This window comes from Capra hircus, chromosome 25 (genome assembly GCF_001704415.2).
Source record: "Capra hircus breed San Clemente chromosome 25, ASM170441v1, whole genome shotgun sequence".
Classification (NCBI taxonomy): Eukaryota; Metazoa; Chordata; class Mammalia; order Artiodactyla; family Bovidae; genus Capra; species Capra hircus.
Genome location: NC_030832.1, coordinates 10247184 through 10270618, shown reverse-complemented (window position 1 = coordinate 10270618; position 23435 = coordinate 10247184). Strand labels below are relative to the sequence as shown.

General features: G+C 53.2%; 2 protein-coding genes across 5 annotated transcripts in view; one reads left to right on the top strand and one right to left on the bottom strand.

Annotated features, from left to right (window-relative positions):
* Positions 1-12943, top strand: part of TXNDC11 (thioredoxin domain containing 11) — a 58642-nt gene extending 45699 nt beyond the window's left edge. For all 4 annotated transcript variants that reach the window (XM_018040477.1, XM_018040476.1, XM_018040478.1 and 1 more), the window contains 5 exons: positions 1226-2018; positions 4241-4383; positions 4856-4965; positions 8406-8486; positions 12184-12943. In XM_018040477.1, coding sequence (XP_017895966.1) covers positions 1226-2018; positions 4241-4383; positions 4856-4965; positions 8406-8486; positions 12184-12826 — 1770 coding nt within the window. In that variant the 3' untranslated portion in view covers positions 12827-12943. The remainder of the gene's footprint in view (positions 1-1225; positions 2019-4240; positions 4384-4855; positions 4966-8405; positions 8487-12183) is intronic.
* On the bottom strand, positions 12940-22867 carry SNN (stannin). The gene is made up of 2 exons (XM_018040480.1): positions 22737-22867; positions 12940-16043 (listed from the first exon to the last, which is right to left on the bottom strand). The coding sequence occupies exon 2, from the start codon at positions 15959-15961 to the stop codon at positions 15698-15700; it is 264 nt and encodes an 87-aa protein (XP_017895969.1). The 5' UTR covers positions 15962-16043; positions 22737-22867; the 3' UTR covers positions 12940-15697.

Genomic DNA, 23435 nt, shown 5'->3' with positions numbered 1-23435 from the left:
GTGGATCGTTTCACCAAGAAGCGGGAGTGTGTACATTCCCGAGATGCCTTCCGTTTACCAGGTATTTATCGAGCCTTTGTTACGAGCCTGGCTCTGGGTGAGGGTCGAGGGGACAGCAGGATAAATCAAGCCCAGTCCTGCCCGTGAGGATTCCTGAGCCTGTGGGGAAGAGGGGTGTCTCGACAGGCAATTGGGAGGCTCTCTGGGAAGGACTTCTGGGACCTTAAAAATGCGGACCCTGCCTCTCCCCAGGTTGGGGTGGGGTCACCTTTACTGGTGTAGGGTCTTGGGGAGAGTGTTGAGGTTTGTCAGGTGGAGGAGGCTCTGACCAACCAGAAAGGCAGAGTCGGGTCAGACTGTTTGGTTTTACCCTCTAGATAAGGGGAGCCATTGAATGTCGTTTGGCAGAGGAGCCTCATGCTTTGGGTGGTATTTTTAAAAATAAGGGGTGGCAGTGTGGAGGCTCAGTGGGCAGGGGGAGAGAATGGCGGTCTGTGAGGAGTGAGGCCGAGTCGAGGCAGTGGCCGTGGGGACGCAAAAGGATGCTGCCCAAGTCAGCGTTGGCTGGACTGGAGGCGTGGGTGACGCGAAGGAGAAACTAAGGGCTGGCTGATGTTTCTGGTTTGATGGTGCCATTTTCCAGAGAGGGTGGTGCAGGAGCAGGAAGGCAAAATGGAGGAGTACGGTTTGGAACAGGTTGAATTCGTGGGCTTCTCTGGTGCATTAATTTATTTGGAAACATAGATGCCGGGAAATAGTTGATCTACTCGTAAGGTGCTTGGCAAGTTTTTTTAGGCTAGACTATTATATTTAAGAGGGAGAATGAAGACCTCCTCTGGAGGAGTTTAAGGATGTAAAGGAAAGTGACTCAGCTGGGTGTTCAGACTTAGATTCTGTTCCTGGTTCTTCGACAACCCAGATGTGTCTTGTGGGGTGAGCTGCTTCACCCCATCACGTGATAGACTAAGACATCTCCCTCTAAGACCCCTTCTATCTCTGAACAGGTGGTTCAGTATTTGTTAACAGAGTGACATGATCTGAAATGTGACCCAGACCCTTCTATTAATAGCTCTAGGTGTGACAGCTTCCTGTTTATTGCTGTTTCCAGCCAGGGCTCTTCCTTCTGAATCAGACAGGATGCTCTCTAGGCCTGTGAGCCCCGGGGTCAGTCCCTTGGTTCCCTACCCCACCCCACACCTCTCACGAGCTCCACCCTGTGTTTCAGATCACCGAAGTGGCCTTGGAGTACAACAACTGTCACGGGGACCAGGTGGTGGAGCGGCTCCTCCAGCACCTGCGGCGAGTGGACGCCCCGGCGTTCAAGTCCCTGGCACCTGAGCCCCCAGCCCGGCTCTCGGACCCGCCGCTGATAACGGCATCACCCTGCTGCAACACGGTGGTGCTGCCACGGTGGCACTCCATCTCCAGAACCCACAACGTGTGTGAACTGTGTGTCAACCAGACAGCTGGTGGCCTCAGGCCGAGCTCGGTCAGCGTGCCCCAGTGCAGCTTCTTCGAGATGGCAGCAGCTCTGGATTCTTTCTACCTCAAGGAGCAGGCCTTTTATCATGTGGCATCAGGCAGCATAGAATGCAGCAATTTCCTAAGCTCCTACAGCCCCTTCAGCTACTACACTGCATGCTGCCGGACCATAAGCAGGGCCGTAGCGGGCTTCATTGACTCTGGACAAGGCGTCTTTGAAACCCGGCCCATTGCATTTCCTTCCCTAGAGAAGAAGTGCGAGGTTGAGAGCCCGGGCTCTGTTCCTCACATTGAGGAGAACAGGTATCTCTCTCCTGAACTGGAGACGAACAGCTCGAGCTTCACAGGCCTGAGCTGCAGAACCAATAAGACCCTAAACATCTACCTTCTGGACTCCAACCTGTTCTGGTTGTACGCGGAGAGGCTGGGTGCTCCGAGCGCCGCACGGGTGAAGGAGTTTGCTGCAATCGTTGATGTGAAGGAAGAGTCTCACTATATCTTGGATCCAAAACAGGCTCTTATGAAGTTCACCCTAGGTACCGTGGACCATTACCTTCCCCAAGCCTAACACTTTGCTTAACTTTCCATAGGCGACTGTTATTTAGGGATCTCATGACAGTTGGTTCTTACTAGCTCATTTTAAATCTTCACGCTGCAGTCGTAATTTTAAAAGAAGCTTATTTTGTCCGTTAAATGAAACAGAAACTCCCTAACTCCAGATTCTGGATAAGTTGGTCACTTAGCCCTTGGGGCTAAGAGTCCAGCTTCCCAGATTGGCAGTGCCTGCTGCATTTCCAAGGTGGGAACCTGGCCACAGTGACAGACAGGGTGGTGGCGACTGGGTCTGGTGGTAACTCCCCCAGCTGATGAACAGCCCTGGCAGGCGCTTCACAGAAAGCAGTGGAATGATAGAACCACCTGGCCCCCTTTTTGTCTTGCAGGTTTAACTATATATCAGGGCTACCAGACCTAATTTGTTCTGCTGCTCCTTTTTAGCAAGTTGAGGAATACTGCTATGACCTTGGGTGCCTAGATGGTAACAAGCAAGTGTCAAGTGCGATAAACAAGTGTCACACTGCAAACCAGCAAGACCCACTTTGGGGGCGGAAGTGGGAAGGGGGTAAATCACCGTTCTGGGAAAGCACCGTGAGCTTGCCCTTAGAGCCTGGCAGCAGCAGTGACCCAGCCCACGTGTCCTGTTCCCAGGGCTTCGCTGACATCCTTGATTGTGCACACAAGGAAGTGTGAATTCAAAAGCTGTGTTAGTTCAGCCTCGTTGGAACCATGGGGGAAAGCCGGCGTTTGCCAAGTGGAGACAGGAGGAATGTGGTGGGGAGGGCCACCTTTCATTTTCAAGCTTTGGAGAGCATGAAAGTGAGAAACTCAAAACCCTTAAATATTAGTCACTTTAGGTGCTGTCTTTTAAGTCCAGGTGAAGCTTGTTTCCTAATTAGACACGTTTGAAAAGGCTTATGTAAATGGTGATTTATTTTTCCTACATCAAATTATATACTAAAATGTGAAGCTTCCCGAGTGTGTCGAGGAAGCCCGTGAACAGTCACTTAGTGAAGTGCATCCACTTTTGATACCACACCTTGCTCCTCATTCATGTTGCCTGAAGTTACATTTTGGTGTACTGAGTTTTCTTAAAATGAAACAAGCCTGTGTTTTTAAAGTAAGCGTTGATTGGATCTTCCTGCCTCCTGTGCTGATACTCAAGCATTCAGTGAGCTCGTGATGGGCCCACCCTGAATTTAAGGGTGATCTGCAAGATGCTGTCTTCTGATTTCTTGTCATCTTCTGTATCTACTCTGAAACATCTAGTTCTATTGTTCTCTGTCCTGTGGTTGATGATAAAATTTGTCAAAGTCCTCATACAAAAACATCCACTGTGTTGTTTTGAAGAGGTGACTCTCAAGTCTGTGGGGCAGTTTCAGAATTCAGCCCTCATTCAAATTAGTGAACAGTTCTGGGTCTTATGTTTCAAAAAACCAACTAAGTGTCATTCAGATGTTGATGACTGATTCTCTTTAGTATTCACTCAACCTTCTTCCCTTCTTCCTTCCTCCACGGAGCCTGTCGTTGTTTACTAGGACCTCAGAATGGAGAGAGAAGAAAAAAAAAAAAGAAACTCAGATTAGTGCTGCTTCAGATGAAACAAAGGAATCTGAAAACATAGTCATTGGTGGGGAGGGTAAAACTGTTGGTTTAAGTTAGGGTTTTGGATTATTTATGGGTCTTATTTATGCTGTTTTGCCACTAAATAGAGTTGTTTATTTCGCTTAACCTTTCAATTAAAGAGGAAACTTGAGGAGCTTTAGTAAAGGAAACACAAACCGTAGCTCCTCACTCTCAGATGAATGAGTGTTTGAACACCTCCCACATCCCAGTAGCTTGTGCGGTTACTGCATTGGTAGTGAGGCTTAAAGACCTTGATATTGTAGGTTGAAATCTCGATGGTGACTCGTTGATGACTTACCCAGTCTCTGGTGTCTTGTGGTGTCAGTGTTAGAAAAAAAGAGCGTCGAATTCCTAGCCTGTGCACAGTAGACCATGGAACTCTTGAGTGGTACTCTTTTAGCTAAAGTGCTGTCTGCTGAGTTACTACAGCCAATGCGACCCCCTGCCCCCTCCTGTGTGGATTTTGTTCAGTGGGCCTGTGAAGCCAGCCCACTTTTTAAAGTGTAGAGTTTAAAGTGGGCCAGCTACTCTCCTTGTACCAAGAGAAGAGCTGATCTCATTTTCTCTTTGTTTTTAGAGTCTTTCATTCAAAACTTCAGCGTTCTCTACAGTCCCCTGAAAAGGCATCTTATTGGAAGTGATTCTACCCAGTTCACTTCTCAGCGTTTAATCACTGAAGTGACGACTGATACCTTCTGGGAAGTAGTCCTTCAGAAACAGGTATGGAATCGAGCGAGGCAGAAATCAAGCCATCTGTCCCTATTAAAATAATTTCCAAAGCTGCAATCATGGGTGGAGCAGTGGGTGCTGCCGTACAGAGGACTAGCCACATGACAGCCTTACTGCAGAATGTGCATGAATTACATGGTGCTTTTGTGATTGCAAAGCATCCTTAAAAATGCATAATTGAAAACACCAAAAGATCAGGGACTTCCCTGGTACTCCAGGAGCTTAAGACTCTGAGCTCCCAGTGCAGCGGGCCTGGGTTCCATCCCTTGTCAGGGAAACTGGATCCCATATGTCACAACTAAGAGACCCAGTGCAGCCAAATTAAAAATTTTTTAAAAAGTACCCAGAGATCAAGTTTTCACTGTACTTTGTGCATGAGCAGCATTTATGGAATGCCTGCCAGGCTCTTAAGTACAGTGAGGACCCCAGAAGCCCAGTAACAGCCAACTTCTTCTTCCCACAGGATGTGTTGCTACTTTACTACGCACAGTGGTGCGGCTTCTGTCCAGCCCTCAATCACGTCTTCATCCAGCTAGCTCGGCTCCTGCCCTCAGACACATTCACTGTGGCGAGGTGAGGAAACCCATGCTGCCGCACTCTGGGCTGGGTGCCTGTCATTGTTCTTACTTCCAGCTTAGCCACGTGGCTAGCAAGGGTCTGCCAGTTTTCTGTGGACTTGGGTAAGACTGAGTTGATTGTCAGCTGGAAGCTATGAGCAAAACCTCATTGGCGCCAGAGTCTTCCTGGTGAATACTGAGTGTTCCCTGCGTGATGTTGAGTGTGTTCAGGCCTCATCTAGTTCATCGGAGCATGAGGGTGTTTCTGTGGGAGCAGTGCGGACCTGTTTGCTTAGACAGCCCCCCAAGTGGCCAGCTTTCTGGAATATACATCACTGGGACCTTGGCCCAGCAAAAGGGGACCAGTCTCTAACATACTGTCAACCAGCCCTGGGACCTGGAGTGAATCTCTCCAGCAGGCCTTGTTTCCCTTCTCATTCCTAAAAGGAAGAGGAAAGATGGGTTAATACCCACGTGGTGTTCTAGTGTGATTCCATGGCACTGTATGTGGGATCTTCAGTAAACAAATGAATTTTAAATCACTGTTTTGTAAAAACAATCCTCAAAGAATGTTTGGATGAGATAGTAGGCAGTTTAGAGGGAAAATTATTTAAATTTAAGCTATATCTTCTTTCTCCCTCCTCCCCAAGAAAACCCCTTCAGATAGGTAGAATTAAATATAAAAGATCAAATCAGAGAAAATGACAGAAAATAGAATATTGGATTTGCTGGTTGCTTTGAGAGGTGGAAACTTGCCAAATAGTGAAAGAAAGATGATTTCAGATTTCACTAGGAAAGTGTGCGATGAAAACACAGAAAACGGACTTGCAGGACAATAGCTGTGTCTTCCAGCACGCGCACCTTTCCTTTTGTGTGGCTGCGAATGATGACTCAGAGCCCCACTGAAGGAGGCACTGTGTTTCGAGACGTTTATATAAAACGGTATCTGACTTAGTCCTTAGGACCGTCAGTGGAACAGGTGTGAGCACCACTCTGTTTCTACTGAGGACGAATCTGAGACACAGAAATACCAGGCTGCTTGCCCAGAGTCAAGCAACCTGTAAATAAGGGATCAGGATTCAAAATTAGGCCTTCATACTCCAGACCCTGAGAAATTAAAGTGGTTTAAGAAAACTGCTGAGAGCAAAATGTCGTTTGTACGTATAGTGGAATATTATTCAGCCTCAAAAATTTTAGGACGTTCATGCTACGTGAAATGAGACACAGAAGGACAAGCACGGTGCGGTCTCCCTTGCGCGAGGCCCCTGGAGTAGGCAGAGTCACAGCGGTAGAAAGCAGAATGGTGGTTACCCAGCGGTGCGGGGAGGACGGGAGTGGTTGTCGAGTGGGGTCAGTTCCTGTTTTGCAGGATGAAAGAGCTCTAGACAGATGGTGGTAATGGTTACACAGCGTTATGAAAGCATTGTGCACTTAGAAATGGTTAAGATGGTACATTTTGTGTTATGTATATTTTACCACAGAGGAAGTGGGGGATGGAGGGAGAAACAGCTGAGAAGGACTGCAGTGTGAAAGAAAGGTCACAAAACAAGACTTTTTCCACCTAAGAGGAGAGAGTGAATAAACAAGTAGGGAAATGATAATCTAGTAAATGTAAATTAAAACACTAACAAAATGTCATTTATGTTTATTAATGAATGCTCTTGAGTGGTAGAATCTTTGTTTGTTTGTTTGTTTTTGTTTTGGCCACATCATGTGGCTTCAAGGTCCTGACCAGGGATCAAACCCAGTCCCCAGGGCAGTAAAAGCACAGAGCCCTAACCACTGGACAGCCAGGGGATTCCCTTTGGTAGGATCTTGTGTTGATAAAATCAGTCAGATGTAGCTAATAGAGAAAGTAAATTGGCATAAGCTTTTTGGAAAACATTTTAGCACCATTTGTAAGAAGTCACAAAAATGGTTATATACTTTTGACCCAGTTAATTTCACTTTGGGGAATTAAGGAAATGGGACTCCCAGAGAAGCATGTGCTCGTCATTTGAGTGTTATTTATATCTGACAGGAGAAAAATGGTTACATAAATTATGGTTGAGCATTTGATGGGATTTTTACCCCTTCATTAGAACAATGCTCTTCATACAGTTAATTTTGAAAAGAATAGAATGTGAAATATGACTGCTGCTCTTCACAGTATGTCGACATAGACACCAGAACTTGAATGAGAATGGCAGAAGGGAGGTCCTGATTAGCCCAATGGGATTTGGAGGGGATGTTTACAAATATATTTTTTGATTTTACAGTTTAGTTTTTCCTTGAAGTAAAAAATTAGGAGAAAAAGCATTTGATTATAAACCACTTACTTAAAAAATAGGACTGATGTTCTCTGTAGCCTTTCACAGGGGGAGGCAGGAGTGCTGTTTTGTTAGTGAAGCTATTTAAAACCGTTATGATTTGGTTATGTCATTTTTTTTTAAGTGAATTTCATCCTTCTGGACAAATGCATGCCACTGATTTCTCCTGCTCCCAATTATACATCTGAAAACTTCTGTCTAGTTAATGATTCAGAACATTTCCATCTTTTGTACATACTGTTTGTGAATACTGACACCTGGCCTAGCGGGCCTTCCTCAGTCCGCTTCCTCCTAGGATGTTCCTTTTGCTTCAGCTGAGCAGTCCTGGGGGCGAGTGGGGAGGCCCTCCTGCAGGTCCGGCTCAGTGCTGGCTGAAGAGGTGCCTCTACCTAGTTCAGCAGAAAGCAAGCACACAGGTTGGGTAATTTAGCCCAGATGTCATTTCCTGTATTAGAAAATTAATCGAAAATCTGCTAAGAAAATACAGCTTTTTTGGTCTCTGTCTAGACTTACACAGAGTATTAGCTTTCTTACATTTTCAGAGGCTCGATGTATTTTGTGCAATGATTTCCTTTATCCAGGGCTGATTCATGGGTTAAAGTACTTGCCCACATTCTGTCAGTTGGGTGGACTACCTGTCAGGTGTCAGTGAGACTTTTTTATTCTCTTTTAGAATTCACTTAGTGAATTAAAGTAAAGTGTCTTTGCTTTCAAGACATTACGTTTCAGGACTTGCCTGGTGGTCCAGTGGTTTAGACTTTGCCTTCCAATGCAGGGGGTGCAGGTTTGATCCTTGGTCGGGGAGCTAGGCTCCTTCCTACATGCCTCCTGGCCAACAAAACCAAAACATGAAACAGAACCAATATTGTAACAAATTCAATAAAAGACTTAAAAATTGTCCACATCAAAGGCAAAACAAAACCCCACTACATTTCCCTCAGTGGGTCAGGTGAGCAGTTGCCTGTCCTGGAAGCCTCAGTGTTTCTCGCGTGCGCTGTGCCTGCCAGTAGTGGGCTCACTGCCAGGGGCCAGTCCGTGTGGCACACGCGGCACTCCGGGTTCTTAAGTTACTTGAGAAGATGCGTTCAGGTTCCAGGTTGGAGTTTCTTGAGCCACTCTTACGTCTTCTGTTCTTTCCCTTTGCCAGGATCGATGTATCTCAGAATGATCTTCCTTGGGAATTCATGGTTGATCGTCTTCCTACTGTCTTATTTTTTCCCTGTAACAGGTAATGTGATTTTTTTTGTTTTCAGTATTTGGGCAGATGGGATTCTTTTGCCGAAAATAAAATGGGTTTGAGGTAATTCACAAAAGTGAAACGTAAATCATTTTATATTACTAAATTATTTAGAATAAAATGCATTGTTTGAAATGTACCACTAGGGACCAAGGGGGAAAGGCCTTTGGTGTCAGGGTGTCAGGTGTAATGGTTTTAATAAATGTGCCCCTCCTGGAGTGTGTTTTACACAAGCATGAATGTGGCCACTGGAACTCATTCCCCTTCTTGGCCTTATGAGCACACAGTGTGTGCTGAGATTGACAGCGAAGAGCCCCACGTTCAAGTGGGCCAAACAGTAGCTCATGGCTGGGCTCTCGGGGACTCAGGCCCGGCCTGCCTGCTTCCACGTGAGTCATTCATTTCTCACTGAGCCCTGCAGATGGCTTCCTCGGCTCCCTGGTGCAGGGAGGAAAGAGGCTCTCCCGCCCGCTGCACCCCCATTCTAGGGCTCACAGAGCCTTCTTCCCGTGCACATCACTTCAGGGGTGGTCACCTTGGTCTCTTCACATTCATCTAAGGGTGCTCCAAGGTCAGCAGGGCACCCTCCCTGAGAGCCCAGGCACAGGGAAGGGCCGTTAGGTTAGCAAAAGGACGCCGACCTGGCGGTCAGTGAACATGGGTCCGGATGTTTTGGTAGAAAGGAAATTAACTCTTGGCCTTTTAAAGCCTGACAAACCAAATGTTCTCTTTGTATAAATTCCTTTTTGTTTTTAAAAGGATGGGTCCTCAGAGACCCAGTCACATGGGTTTGACAGTATCTTCTCAGGGAGAAGCACTCGCAGGATGAGTTTAGTAACGCTCTCTAACTCACGTGTTTCATTCTCCGGCGCTCGCTTTTACTGTTTACTGCAGCCACTGTCGTGCTTCGCGTGTCTCTCTGAGGAGAGTGCTTCCTTCATGTGTATTGATTCATTTCCTTGGTTTTTCCTCTCTATCTCAAATAATTTTTGCTGGTACACTTCCTGTGGTAGTAGGGTCTTGTCAGATCACGCACTAAAAACAGAGCGTGACTCACCCCGTTCCACCGCTGTGTGGTGATGAGCCTTTTTCTTTCTAAGAAGCATCTCAAGTGCCACACAGTCCAGGAAACATGGACAATGACACAAGCAGATTCACCTTGTGTGGGACAGAGGTGAAGTTTAACGCCTCATTTTTCAAATTTCAAGCCTAGTTTGAAAAAGCGGTGAAGTCCTAACCCCCAGCACATGCCTTTGCACGAAGGCGTTCCCAGCAGCTAGATGGTTTCGTGTGTGGGTTGGGCGCTTTTCGCTCTGAGGCCGCCCAAGGGAGTCACTCATGCCCTGCAGGAAGGGTGCTGCAGCCCCTTCTTGCTTCCCTGAATTGAAAAGTCAAGGAAGTAGATACTGAATAGAGAAGACTGTCCAGTTCTAGTTTAACAGAGAGAGCTTGAGAACCAAAGTCTTACTGCCCTGGAATGGAAACTTTCTTTTTAATAAAATATTTATTTATTTATTTTTGGCTGTGCGCTGAAACATGTGGGTTTTCTCTAGTTGTGGCGAGCAGGGGCTACTCTCCAGGTGAAGTGTGTGGGTTTCTCGTTGCGGTGGCTGCTTCTGTGGCAGAGCCTGGGCTCTAGGGCACGTGGGCTCGGTAGTTGGCACTCCCTGGCTCTAGAGCACAGGCTCAGTAGTTGTGGTGCTCTGGCCCAGCTGCTCCACAGCATGTGGCATCTTCCTGGATCAGGGATTGAACCCGTGTGCCCTGCATTGGCAGGCAGGTTCTTTACTACTGAGCCACCAGGGCAGCCCAGAAAAGAATTTTTTTCTTATTTCCTAAAAAGAAATGGTAATCAGAAGTGAATAAGCTCCTTACTAGCTTGTCCAAGGTGAGTATTCAGTTTACTCAGAAGGTAGATGGGCAGAGAGCTGACAGCTTGCAAAAGAGGACATGAAAAGGCTGACAGCATGCAGTAAGACCGTCCTCACAGTCACATGCTTATCTTCCGTGAAGAGAGTGTCAAAGTGCATATGCGTTTTGGTAAAATATAAATTTACACATGCACTGGGTTAAAATATGTGCAGAAGGGAAGGTATCAAGGGGTTGATGGTGATGGTTTTGCAGGAGTGAGGCTTACAAGGGGTGAATGCCTCTTGTGTGCTTTTTACACCCTCTGCAAATTGCCCTCAATGAGCACGTTGGATTTAATAATCATGAAAGTGAAATTGTAGGAGAGAGCTTGTCCTCTGCCGCAGTGTGCAGCCTGGGCCGCCTCCTTCTCCTGCAGGGCCACCTTCCCACTCAGGGGCATCTCAAAGCCACTCTTGTTCCACCATGTCTTCTGTGTGACCTTTCACAAGGCAGGTGCTCTGGCCCGGCCCTGGGCCAGCACATTAGAAGTAGGAGGGGGTCCACTCTAGCATGGCCCCTGGGGAAGGACCTCGCTTCTTTAGAGGAGCAGCCCACCCTCCTTCTGTATTATAGCCCATTGGCCAATTTGCATTTGGCCTTTTATTACATGCTAGAGGTGTATACGCGTGCTCTTGGTGAACTTCCAGGAGAGTCAGATAAACAGTGGGACCTTTACTACCACTCCTGCAAAACGATTACCATTTGGGAAGCAACTTGTTGACGCTCTGTGTCCTTGATGCTTAAGGAGTTAGCACAGCCTTCAGGTGGGTTCATGGAGATTGCTCCAGATACTGAAAAACAGCTTGCTTACCAGTGTCATTTTCTGTGCTGTGTCCCCAGATACACACACTAAGCTTTTTGCTGGGGATGGTTCACATTTGCTGTGTCCTGGAAGATGAGGTTGTGCTGCAGAACTTGGGGGCAGATCCAATCTCTGCTTGCCCATCCTCGCCCGCTCTTCACTGGGGCCAGGATGTTCTCAGTTGTCGACTGAATGGCTGGGAGGCCCCAGTGGAGAAAGCTTATACGTTAAGGAAACTATGCTTTAAAGGAAGATGTGGGAATGTGCTTATCCCCAAAGTTTTAAAAAAATTATTCCATTTACCTGAAATTTTCCATAAACATATAAAATGGGGCATATCTGCTTTTAATTTCCCTGTGATCTTTCTTTCATAGGGAAAGGGCTACCCTTTGATAGAACACCTTTTGTCTTTTCTCAGGGCTGGGCGACCTTCATTCTTCAGAGCCCCTCAATCTGTCTGTCAAGGGTGGGGCTCCAGTAACACCTTCCCCACTGTGACAATAAAATGTATCTCTACGTGTTGCCCGCTGTCCAGAGTTGGGGATAGTCACTCCAGTTGAGAACTCTTGCTCAGATAATGTGTAATAAATGCTTGCTGAAGAGCCAGGCTGTGTTGGAGGTTTTCCCCATCTCACCAAGCATTGCTGATGGCCACAAGAATGATATGGTGGCGATCTGGCCCCAGGACACTCGTCCTGACACACCACTGGCTTTAGGCCTGGGAGCTCTTATCTTTCCTGGAACACAGAGTCCAAGCTCTTTGTCCTCAGGAGCAGACACACCTTTGAGATAAACCACTTTAATTACAGAACCAGCACATCCTCATGTGTAGAACATTTTTTTCCGGATGACATTTTCCGTGCAGACTTCCTTTTGGTAGGAAACAGCAGCTTGACCTGCGCTGGCAGCCTGGTTTTGGACTAAGAACATAGGCCTGGCTCTCTGATCTTTGACTCCTTCCCCCTTTCTCCCCAGAAAGGACCTAAGTGTGAAATACCCTGAAGACCTTCCCATCACCCTTCCCAACCTGCTGCGGTTCATCCTGCATCACTCAGACCCGGCCTCCGCGCCTCGGAACCTGGCTGGCCCTCCCGCTGCAGAGTGTCTTCAGAGCGAGGCAGTCCTGCAGCAGGGGCACATCGCCCACCTGGAGAGAGAGATCCGGAAGCTGCGGGCGGAGATTGGCACCCTGCAGCGGGCGCAGGTGCAGGTGGAGGCCCGGCTCGCCAGCGCACGCAGAGACGAGCACCGGCTGCTCCGGCAGCAGCACACGCTGGAGCGGCAGCATGATTTGCTGCGGCTGCACAGCGAGCAGCTGCGGGCCCTGTACGAGCATAAGACCCGGGAGCTTGACGAGGTGGCCCGCAAGCTCCAGGAGCTGGCTGACGCCTCAGAAACCCTCCTCACAGAGAACACGTGGCTCAAGATCCTGGTGGCCACCATGGAGCGGAAGCTGGAGGGCAGGGACGGGGCGGACGACCGCATGCCCCCGAGCAAGGCTCACTCAGAGCCCCCCGAGCCCCCAGGTGCCCCCCGGCTGCCCGCCAGCACACCCCTGCCTGCCAACGTCAGCTCCACACTGGCCTCCGAGGGGAGCCCCGAGAATCGGACAGACTGACTTTGGAAAATGACATGAAGAAATCAAAGGAGAAAACTGTACATTGGGAATATATTTATGCAAATTTTATTGAAATTTATTGTAAATAAAGATTTTCTCAGTGGTCTAGAAAATCAACTTGAATGTCATTCAGCTTTTATTGAACAGGGGTGACATCCCCTCCACTTATTGCACAAACTTGGTAGCTTTGAGACAAAAACAGTAGCACAGTCCATGTGAAGATTCGTCAGAAAAGTTAGTCCCTGTTTCAGTGGCTCAGTGTTGGAGTTCCCTCCCCATCCCCCTCCTGTTGCCTCTGCCATGACACGCAGGATGAAAGGCTAACGTCCTGACTGACAAGTCAGGAAACTTGGACGCAACAGTTGGGCTATTCAGAAAGAATTTAATGAGAGGTCATAACTTAACTGAGCCATTGGAGTGTGTGGCTCTGGTGTCTCTGCTAAAAAAAGTAGCTATTGACAAAGAACAGTGAGAGCTATTGTGTGGTTGGTCACCAGTCCTGTGGGCCCTTCCACTTACCCTAGACACCCCACTAGTGCCCCACTGTGCCTCTGACCTGGCACTGACACCATGCTGACACGCCTGGTGCAAGAGGCATAGATGTCAACGGATAAGGACCCCCCCCAAGAGTGAAACTAAGGAGAAAATGACACTTCATGTTCTCAAAACTGAAACTGCACGGGCATGGTAAGAAGCTCGGGGGAAGCCTGACAGTTAAGCGGTGGTCGTTTTTGGGGTCAGGCTCAGGGACCTGAAAATGCAAGTGCTTCGGTTACTTGGGGGAAGGACAGACAACCTCAGCTGCTGACCGCCGGCTGCAGAAAGTAGAGGTAGAAAGCCCGAAGCTCTGAAATGCGAGGGGAATGGATCAGACACCCCCACATCTGCCCCAGTTTTACATCCTCTGTTAGAAAGCATACCTCCTTGCCCCTTCCAGTTGACCCCTTTAGAACCTCTAACAGCCCCCTCCAGCCCACACTGTGTCCTGCCTCTGCTGGTGTCCAGTCTCACACTTGGCCATCCCTGGGTGGGGACCAAAGGCAGCCTCTCCCCTGCTCTAAAGCCCGGTCACCTTCTGAGGATCCCTCAGTGATCTCCTGTGCTGTCTCAATCCTGCTTTTGGCTCAAATTGTCTTTTAACTAGCTACCCCTCGCCTCCCCGCTGGCTGTCATTTAAGGCTGGACCCTTAATTGAGGGGTACACTGCTGAGAGGTGTCCCCTAAGCTCCCTCCTAGGGGTTCTAGAAAGCTGGGTTAGTTCAACACACTTTTTTAGGGGAGATCTGGATGAGGCCAGAGGAGCCGCCTTCAGCATGCCCAGGAGGCCAGAGCTCGGGGAGGGGGGAGCTCTGATGGGGTGGGGGCAGCCTGAGGTTAGCCAGGCGCTCCCCGCCTCTGCTGTGGCAGGAGGCTCAAGTACTGGGGGCCAGTGCTCCAAAGCTCTGCCAGGGCTGGCCTCCAGTTTTTTCCCAAGGATGCACACACAAATCACCATCTAATCATCATTTAAGACTGTTTACAGTGGTGTGATTAAAAACCCGAGTTCACTGAAGTCTACACAAGGGACACCATGGAGGGGCGAGGGGTGGGGGGGTGTCGATAGCCATCCAGCTCCTCATCTTTGCAAAAACCAAGTCCTGAACCTTAAGCCCCTTCTCCCCCTACCTGCCCACTGAAGTACAGGCTGCTCGGGGCTCCTGCTTCCTCAGGCACCCAAGAAACGACACTGGGCACTCTCAGAGCAACGTCAGGGGACCCTCCTTGTCGGTGGCCCGCTGAGGACAGTGAAATCGAGCAGGTGGGTGGGAATCTGAGCGGAAAGGAAGCAGATATGTGAAAAGGGCAGGAGGGAGAAACAGGGGAAACTAAGCCCCGCCCCCCTCCAGTGCAGAAAATATCAAATACAACAAACTAAAACCGCCATTGTCCCCCCTTCCTGGGCCAGCTGGGTTTCGGATGCGGGTGAAGGCGGCAGCTCTGGTGTTTTCTAGCGAAGCCAGCGCTCAGTAAAGCCGGGTGGGGGCGGGGCGCCCAGCATGCTCAAGACCACGGGGGCCAGAAACTGCTCTGCCACTGGGACGCCTGGCAGCCTCGGGACTCGTGCCCTGACTCGTCCTTCACCGGCTCCCAAGCAGCCGCAGCAGCTTCCTTGCAATCGCTCCACCAGCAACAGGGAACAGCCATTTAACGACCTCATCTACCAGGAGCTAGCGGGGCGGGGCACGGGGGCAGATCGCGCCCCCGCTCTCATTCATTGCTCACAAAGCAAACCACCAAGGCACCCCGAAGGGTCCGCTGCGAGGCTTAAAACAGACATGTCACGTCCTCTACGAACACACACGTGTATCAGAGGCCCCTGCCAAGTGCCATGTGGGCCTTACATGTCTAAAACCACCCTTCCCCACTGCCTTGACTCAGCTCAGCCCTAGTTTGGACAGTCCCATGTGCTCTACACGCGATATTTTAAAAAATCAGCAAAAGAGGCTTAAGCACGTGCTTCCGGGGCCTATTTACAGTTCACAGGCTTGTGAGTTCACGCGTTACAGTAGTAGTAGCTCCATCAAAAACAGGCTCAGCTAAACATTCAAGTAACAAAAGCGCTGCGGGGCCGAGAGCCCCAGCTAGGTCAGGTCTGCCCACTGCCTGCAATGGGCAGTCCCACCAGGACGCCGAGGGGTTGCCCAGGGCCAGCGAGCCCCGGATTGGGACCACTGGGACCCTGGGAGTCAGTGCATGCGATGATGAAGCCTGGCGAGGCCATGCCAGCAAGTGTCAACCCTTCCTCTTAGGCGGAGGCATGTCTGTGGTTTCGCCTCTCCTGCGCCTCTCCCGGCTGGCTACAAACGGGCCCAGGAGCCTCTGCATCCTGGCTCAGCCGTGGACTTCAGGGCCGTTGGGGGTCAGCTTGGCCTTCCTCTCCACGCACGGTCCCTTGGCTGAGTACTGCACCAGCAGGAAGGGCTCCTTGGTCTCGCCATCCCCTACGATGCTCTCCTCATCCTCTGACTGGCTGATGCGCTGGAGTCGCAGGTAGCACCAGCAGCCCAAGATCAAGGCCCCCAGGGCAGCGATGGCGATGAGGATGACGATGACTGTGACCACTCCCGTGGTGGGGCTGTGGTCCATAATAGACATGGTCAGCGCTTGTAGGGGCAGGGGCTTGCTCCGCAGGAAGGTCTCGTGTGGGGACAGCTCAGCAAGGCTGGACCCGAAAGCCCTGAAAAACAAAGCAAGACGATGGGACACTGCTGGGGACCCTGGCGGCTCACACGCTCTCGCTGGGTCTTCCACTGGGTCTATTTTTAATCAGTTCGTAAGCCTGACCGGCCCGCCTTCATCCTAGTGAAAAACAGGCCGGGTGGCGTTTGCTGGTTTTTTTGGCTCATGATGCCACCAGCGTTCTTTGCTCACCCCAGCTACTTCCATTTAATACCTTCAGTGCCTCTGCTACCAGCCAGCCAGTCACCCGCGCTCAGGCAGGGAACCTGAGAGGCAGAGGCAAGAAAGGCAGCACCCGAGACCTGTGACCCCACCATGGTGGAGGCTGAAAGAGCGTCTGTTCCAGGTGAATGGATGTTCTAGAAACCCAGCACCACTGGGTGTTTTAGTAAGTGCTCACAGATGAAAGGAGCCACTGCTTCGAGACAGACAGAGATGAGGGATTCGAAAGCAGGGAAATGACATCAGCCCCGACGTGGGAAGTATACAGCTCAGCGAGCCTTCCGGTACACCTGTGAGAGGGTGCAGTCAGTGACAGCCTTTGCTCCCAAAGGAGCTGTAGCTGCCCTGGCTTGGGAACTTTGAGGGGGGCACGGGAAGCGGAACAGACCGGCCTCTGCCCTCACTGGGCTCAGCGTCTAGTGCAGGAGCCAGACTACAGACAGGTCAATATGCCACACACCTGTTGCTACAAATGCAGGAAAGTCACACTGGGAACACAGGGGACCAGGTGCCACCAGGTTAAACTGGGCGAGGCAGGTGACAAACACCTGGGAGGTGATGCTGGGACATGCGGGAAGGTCAGCCCCTGGAGAAAAGCATTCCTGGCAGTGGAACACCATCTACTAAGGTTCTGAAGGCAGGAGGGTCCGCTAGCAAGCGTGAGGAGCTGAGGGGGTTTGATCCCTCGTCTGGGAAGATTCCACATGCAGCCAGTGGAGATCAGCTGGTTTGGGTCGGGCAGAGGAGGGGCAGGCAGGGACAGCCCCCTGAGGTTGGAGGTGGTGGCCCCCCTGGGTCCCAGACCGAGCCCTTTTTAACGTCTCCTGCATGACCACACATGGAGCAAATAATAGTTACAGCCAGGTGGTCGTGAGGGTGCAGGAGAGCCCGGGGAGCCTTGGGCACAGGGCCAGTGCTCAGCTGTCTGAAGCTGCTATTTTTGGAGAAGACTGACATCAGTGCAGGTGGACAGCGCTGGAAGGGAAAGGTGTCCCCTCCAAACAGGATGGAGTGCCGTCCTTGAGCAATGACAGCCTTAATTAGCAATGATTCTCCTCCACACTAAGGAGTTCCCCCCACCCCCACCCCAGGACCACGTTCTGGGCAGCAAAGTCAATGTCCCTGAGTCTGTCCAGGGACCAGGCCTTGAGAAAATTCCTGCCCTGCTCCCACCACCACAATGGCAGAGGGGTCTGGGGCTGGAGGGGGCAACACACCTGGAGTCTGTGCCCTTCTTACCACCTCCAGGGCCAGGCTGCTGCCATCACTCTCAACGGGCTCCCTGGGCCACCTGGACCACTGCAGCCAGTGCCCCTCCACGCAGCAGAAAGGCCCCAGGTCCTTACAGTGACCTTTGGAATCCGACACGAAGCAGCCCCAGCCCCTGCTCATCTCCCACTGACCCCACCTCCCTTCACTCCAGGCCTTTGCCCAAACGCTCTGCTCCCCTAACCCTGGCTCAGTGGTTCTTAAGTGGGGACAGTTATGCCCCCCAGGGGACATGTGGCAATGTCTGGAGACATTTTTGGTTATAACTGGTGCGGGGTGGGGGGTGGGGGTTGCTCTGGTGCCAACTGGATAGAGACCAGGTGTGCTGCTAAACCTCCCCCACTGCTGGGGACGGCTCCCCAGACAAACATCATGCGGAGGCTGAGAACCCTGCCCTGGTTAGTTCCAGCCCAGGCAGGGAGCCTTCCTGACCCCTCAGTCCAGGAAGCCCCCTTGGTCCTGCGCCTTGCACTCCCTCCCTCCCTCCCTTCAGGGCACCCATCTCAGTCTGCCACTCTGGCTTCACTGTCAGCACCAGGCTGGCACACGTGCTCCAGGGGTGGCCCCGCACACTTCTGTGCTGCCCAGGGCATGTCCTCCCGGCTTCTCCCGTGCCACCATCAGGGCTGCCATCCGCTTCCACAACCCTGCTCAGGCCTCCAGGTAGGACAGGTGAGCCCTCCTCCCACCCCACCCCCACTAGAGCCTGCTGGCAGCACCGGGTAAACCCGTCCCAACCCCCATGCTCTCCTCCCACTTGGGAGCACACCGAGCTGCCAGTCCCTCTCCACCTTGCCCTCTCCACTCGCCCTCCTGGGTGTCCAGCGCCTGCTGGGGTGCCTGTCCCCACCCTGGGTTCTTGAACAGGAAGGGAAGTCAGTATCAGTTCGGAAGAGGAAGTGTGTGTGTTTGGGGACTCGGGGGTAGGGAGTGGGTTCGGGGACAGGAAGTCAGAAATCAAACAATGGCAGCAAAAACCTGAGGATGGGGACCCCAGGGGCCAAACCAGCTGGGGAGCCCAGGAAGTGCCCCCAGAGTCCTGGGGGAGAACCAGAGAGGCAGCCCCAGCTCCAAGGGACCCTCCGAGAGGGGGGCGGTGACCTTTAAACCCTGTCTGCTGCCCCTCCCCACGCCCCGGCACCCCAGGCCAGGAAGAAGGGGCGGAGCCAGGTCTGGGTATCTCCCTCGAGGGAGCACAAAGCCAGGTGACCAGGCCACAGTCACACCTGGCCGGAGTTCCCTCCCCCACCCCCAAACGTGTGTTTATTACTTCATTCCCTCCGCAAGTACTTCCTGAGAACCCATCTTTTACAAAATCTGGTCGCGTCATCTCCTGCTCAGAGCCCTCCCCGGTACCGGCAGAGACCGGCAGAGAATCCGAATTCCCCTGCCTCCCCAGCTTCTTCACACCCTCCTGCCTCCGCCTATCTCCCCAAGGCCTCTGCACTTTCCGTTCCTTCTGCCTGCGGTGTTCTTCCCTGCACGTCCCATGACTGGCTGTTTCCCATGAGAGAGAACTTTCTCAGAAGATGCCTCTTGCGGGGGTGGTCTCCCCAGACCCCCCAGGCTCCAGATGCCCCCCACCACCCCCCCACCTGACATTCTCTTGGGTCAGGAAAGGTGCTTCCCTGGCTGCCAACTCCTTCCCGCAGTGGGCTCTGAGCCTGGAGGAGGGTGCATCCATCCTGCCCATTGCTGGAGCCCCAGCCCTGTCACCAGCACACAGCAGGTGCTCAATACTTGTCTGCTGACCACCACTTCAAGCTCAGGGGAAGCAGCAGTCCTAGGCAGCTGGCCTCAGTAGCTCCTACCCCTGAACGCCCCCGAATCTCAAAGCTACCAAGGAGGAAGGACAGGCTGCAGCCTGAGCGTGGGGGTGGGTCCCAGGCAGGCCTGACCTGAGCCCCTGGAGGGGCAGCTGTCCCCACACAGGCTGTGGGGAAGGGAAAATGTCACCGAGATGCAGATCCCAGAGCAACCTGAAGCCGGCCGGTTCCCCCCCTCCCCCCAGCAAACCCTCACGGCTGGACCCTACCGATGGCTCCATCTCCTCCGGGCTTCCCTCCTGCTAAGCTAAGCTGTCTCCTGCAAGTCAGCTGACCCCTCACCTTGAGCTAGGAAAGGGCACAGGGCAGGACAGAGAGGCTCACAGGCTGGGTAAATGCCCAGAATGGTGCATGGGAAATCTGGACCCCTTCAGAACACTCATCCAAGTGGTTAACACTTTATTCTACACCATCATCTGATCCTCCTAACAAGCTGGCAACTAGCACTGCTCAGGGTTCCCATCTGAGTTCCACAGGTGGGGAAACTAAAGCGCGGGGAGCTTCAGCGGATTATCCAAGAGTGATCCCGGGTAGAAACATGGAGGATGGGACCCAAAAGTGGGGCCCAGCAGAACAAAGGGCAGGGGCTTCCAAGTGCAGGGGGAGAGGGGCAGGCCAGCCTGGGAGCCAGCCCACAGCCAAGGCACTCTAGGGGTGGGCGACGGGCCATGCTCCCCCCAACCTCTGCAGCAGCTCCTTGCCAGCTCCCTTAGTCAGGAGGGAGGCTGGCGCTGGAAGCCCAAGGCCATTTGGATCCCCAAACACCCAGTGCCAATCCTCCGCCCTCCCTCCGCCCTCCCGCTCCACCTCCCTGGGATCTCACTCACTGCTCCTGGAAAAACAAGATGTAAAAGCCCAGTGCCTGCAGACACCACCTCTTTGAGCGTGCCACCCCGGCCCCCCACCATCCACCAGTGGGTTTTAAGGACTGTCCCTGCCTCGGCCACCAGCAAGCCAGGCATCTCCCACTGTCCTGCTGGCCTCGAGAGGCCCACCACTTAGGTCTTCCTCAGTGTAAGGTTGCATGTGTCACCCCTGCCTCTTCAGGGAACCGCAAAATGAAGCCTTCACCCCACTCTGCAGGTCCCTGCACCCACCCCAGGCCTAGTGGAGCCTCAGCCTCCAACAGAACAGATTCAATGCGAGTCCCCTTCTTCACCCCATCCCTCCACTCAATATCAGGAGCTACTATGACTCAGCCAAGCAAATTGCCCAATAATGGCCTCAGTTTCTCAGCCTGCAAAATGGGAACGAGACCTGACCTCACCAGCCAGGCTGTGGGGAGGCTGAGAAGTGATCAGAAATGTGACAACAGGACTCTGGAACCACCAGGTTTGTGTGTTGCCAGGCCCCACACCTTCTTGGATGTCACAGGGAGGACAGTGAAACCTCAGGGTGGCCCCTCACAGCACCCCCTCTCCAAAGGACCTGCTCCCAGAAAAACCTGGTCCAGGCCCAGTGCCACAAATAGCAGCTTCCTTAGGGGACATGCTGCCACCTTCTTCTCGCTTAACTGGGCACATCACAAGTGTTACCCGGCCCAGCTAGACAGGTTAGCTAGCTCCGCCCTGCAGCTGCTACCTTCTGGGACTGTTCTGCTTACAGGGGACCAACCACCTCCGCACAGTTAAGCCATGCCTCTTCCCCCGACAGAGCCATCTGTTAGGTGTCCCAACAAACCCTGCTCTGTCTCTTTGGGGGACCCCAGTTCACAAACTGGAAACATTTCCTGCCCAGTTTCTGATGAGGAACACAGGACAGGTGGGGAGGGTGGGGCACGTCAAGGGGGCAAGTGGAATATCTGCTCTGTGCCAGGCCTGAGCCAGGCTTCGGACCCAAGGAAGCATCACACAGGCCACTGCCCTCGACGAGCCAGGGCAAGAACAGTGGCGATGCGGATGAGAGATTAACTGTGCTGTGCCCAGCTCTGCGTCCAGTGTCACTTCACCTTCCACCACCCACCCATTAGACCACGGTCCTCCCGAAGGGGAAATTCGCACCAGAACCATCTAGGTTCCCCTGTGCAGAAGAGGAAGCTGGCGCAGTTAGAGTCCCAGGGACTGCCCCAAGGTCAGTCTCGGTCTCCTATGCCCGCGCCCTGTGAATCAGCCACTGGTCATTCTCACAGGCTGCCCCGGGGTAGGCCCACTTGCTGGACAACTTCGGTAATAACAGTAGATGCCTGACAGAAGTTGGCAGTGATTATTCTGTGCCTGACAATGGGCTAAACACTTCACACAGATCATCTCTCAGCCTCAAGAGTCCATGGCTCAGAGAAGTTAAGTCAATTGCCCAAGGTCACACAGCTCGAAAGTAACTGCGCAGGGATTCAAACCCAGGCAGCCCCGGATCCAGAATCTGGGATTTCAACTCTGACACACAAATGACATATTATTTGACCCCCACCTCCCCTGCTCCCATGCCTGAGGGGCCAAGGGGGACAGGTGAAGCCCAGTCCGCCCCCATCAGAGCAGTCTGGGGGACTGGGGCCAAGGGCTCTATGCTGGGGACACAGGGATGACAAGCACCCGGGCAGCTCCCGCGTGCCAAGCGCCGGCGACGTGCAGGCGCGATGCCAGGCGATGCCAGGCGCGCTCCACGCACCCTCTCATTTAACCCTGCCAGGCGACTCCGTCGTCTCCCCGCCTCTACCAAAGAGCTGAGAACAGGCTGGAGAGAGGAAGGGACGAGGCCCGGGGTGGGGGGACAACTGGAGGGGGAACGACAGCTGGAGAAGCAATTCCAGTCGGCTTGACTGGGGGAGGGAGCTTGGGGGACGCGGGACCACGAGACCCAGTCATGCCCACGCCGCGCAGTCACCGCCGACGAAACCGGGCACCAAACGTCGCAGCCCGTCCTCAGTTTCCCCACCTGCGAAGTGGGCGCCAGACGTCGCCAGGACTCCCTCTCTACCCCGCTCCTATCCTCCTGACCACCCCGAAGGCTGCCAGGATCCCCGCCTCCTGTTAATTTTTGAAAATCTCTAAGTGTCCCGAGGAGCCCCGCGGCCAGCCTGGGGCGCCGAACTGCGGGCCGCGGTGAGGGGCAACCACTGCGTTGAGGGGGTACACTCGCTCCCTGCGAAGCCGACGCCGCCGCCCCCCGCCGCCTCCTTTGTCCTGATCTCTCCGCAGCGCAGCGGACAAAGAACCCCCGCCCGCGGGCGCGGCCCCCTGGAACAGACCCTCCCCCCGAAGCCGCGCCCCTCGCCCAGGTTGCCCCTCCCCCGCCGCAGCGACCCCCCAGCCCGCGACCGAGCCTTCCAGCGCGCGCCCCAACCCCAGGCGGGGCCGCCCCTTCTCCTTCTGCAGGGCCCCGCCGGGCCCGAGCACCCGGCACCCGCTCCCTCCCCGGCCCTTCCCGGCTCCGCTCACCATGGCGCCGTCCGCAGCCTGGCCCGATCGCCCCGCAGCAGCCCCGGGGGCCCGGCTCCACCCGCCCGCCAGCCCGGTCCGGCCGCCGCGCACCGTCCGGACGCAGGAGCCCCGCTCTGCGGCGGGCGGGGCGTCTCCGGCTCCGCCCCCGGAGGGGGGCGGGGTCCTCCCTGAGTAGCCAATGGGAGCCCGCGCCTGGACGACTGGGCGGGGCGGGCCGGGGCGGGGTCACGTGGCGCGAGGCGGGCCGCCCAGGCGGGGCGGGGGCTGCGCGCAGCTGGCAGGACTGGGGGCGGGAGGCGGACTCGGCCTCGGCGCACGACGATTGGGCGCGGGCCGGTGCGGGGGCCCCCGTGCCCGGAACCCCCGCCCCCAGCCCCCAGAGGCTTCCCTTACTCCCGCCAGCAAACAGAGGGGAGAACTGAGGCTCAGAGCAGGTAAGAGTGTGGCAAGGTGCCCCGGCAAGACAAAAGACAGGCAGGACCCCTGAGTTACAAGTCCTCCCTCGGGGCAGGAGCTGGTCATTCACTCGTTTATTAATTAGTTCATTACTGCATCATCCATCCATTCATTCGACGTTTGTGGAACGCCAACCGTGTACGCTGGGTGTACCAGTGGTGGCCGGAATAACCACGAACACAAGCAAGGACCCTGACCTCAACAGAGCTCTCATTCTGCTGCGGGCTGAAACAGGATTTG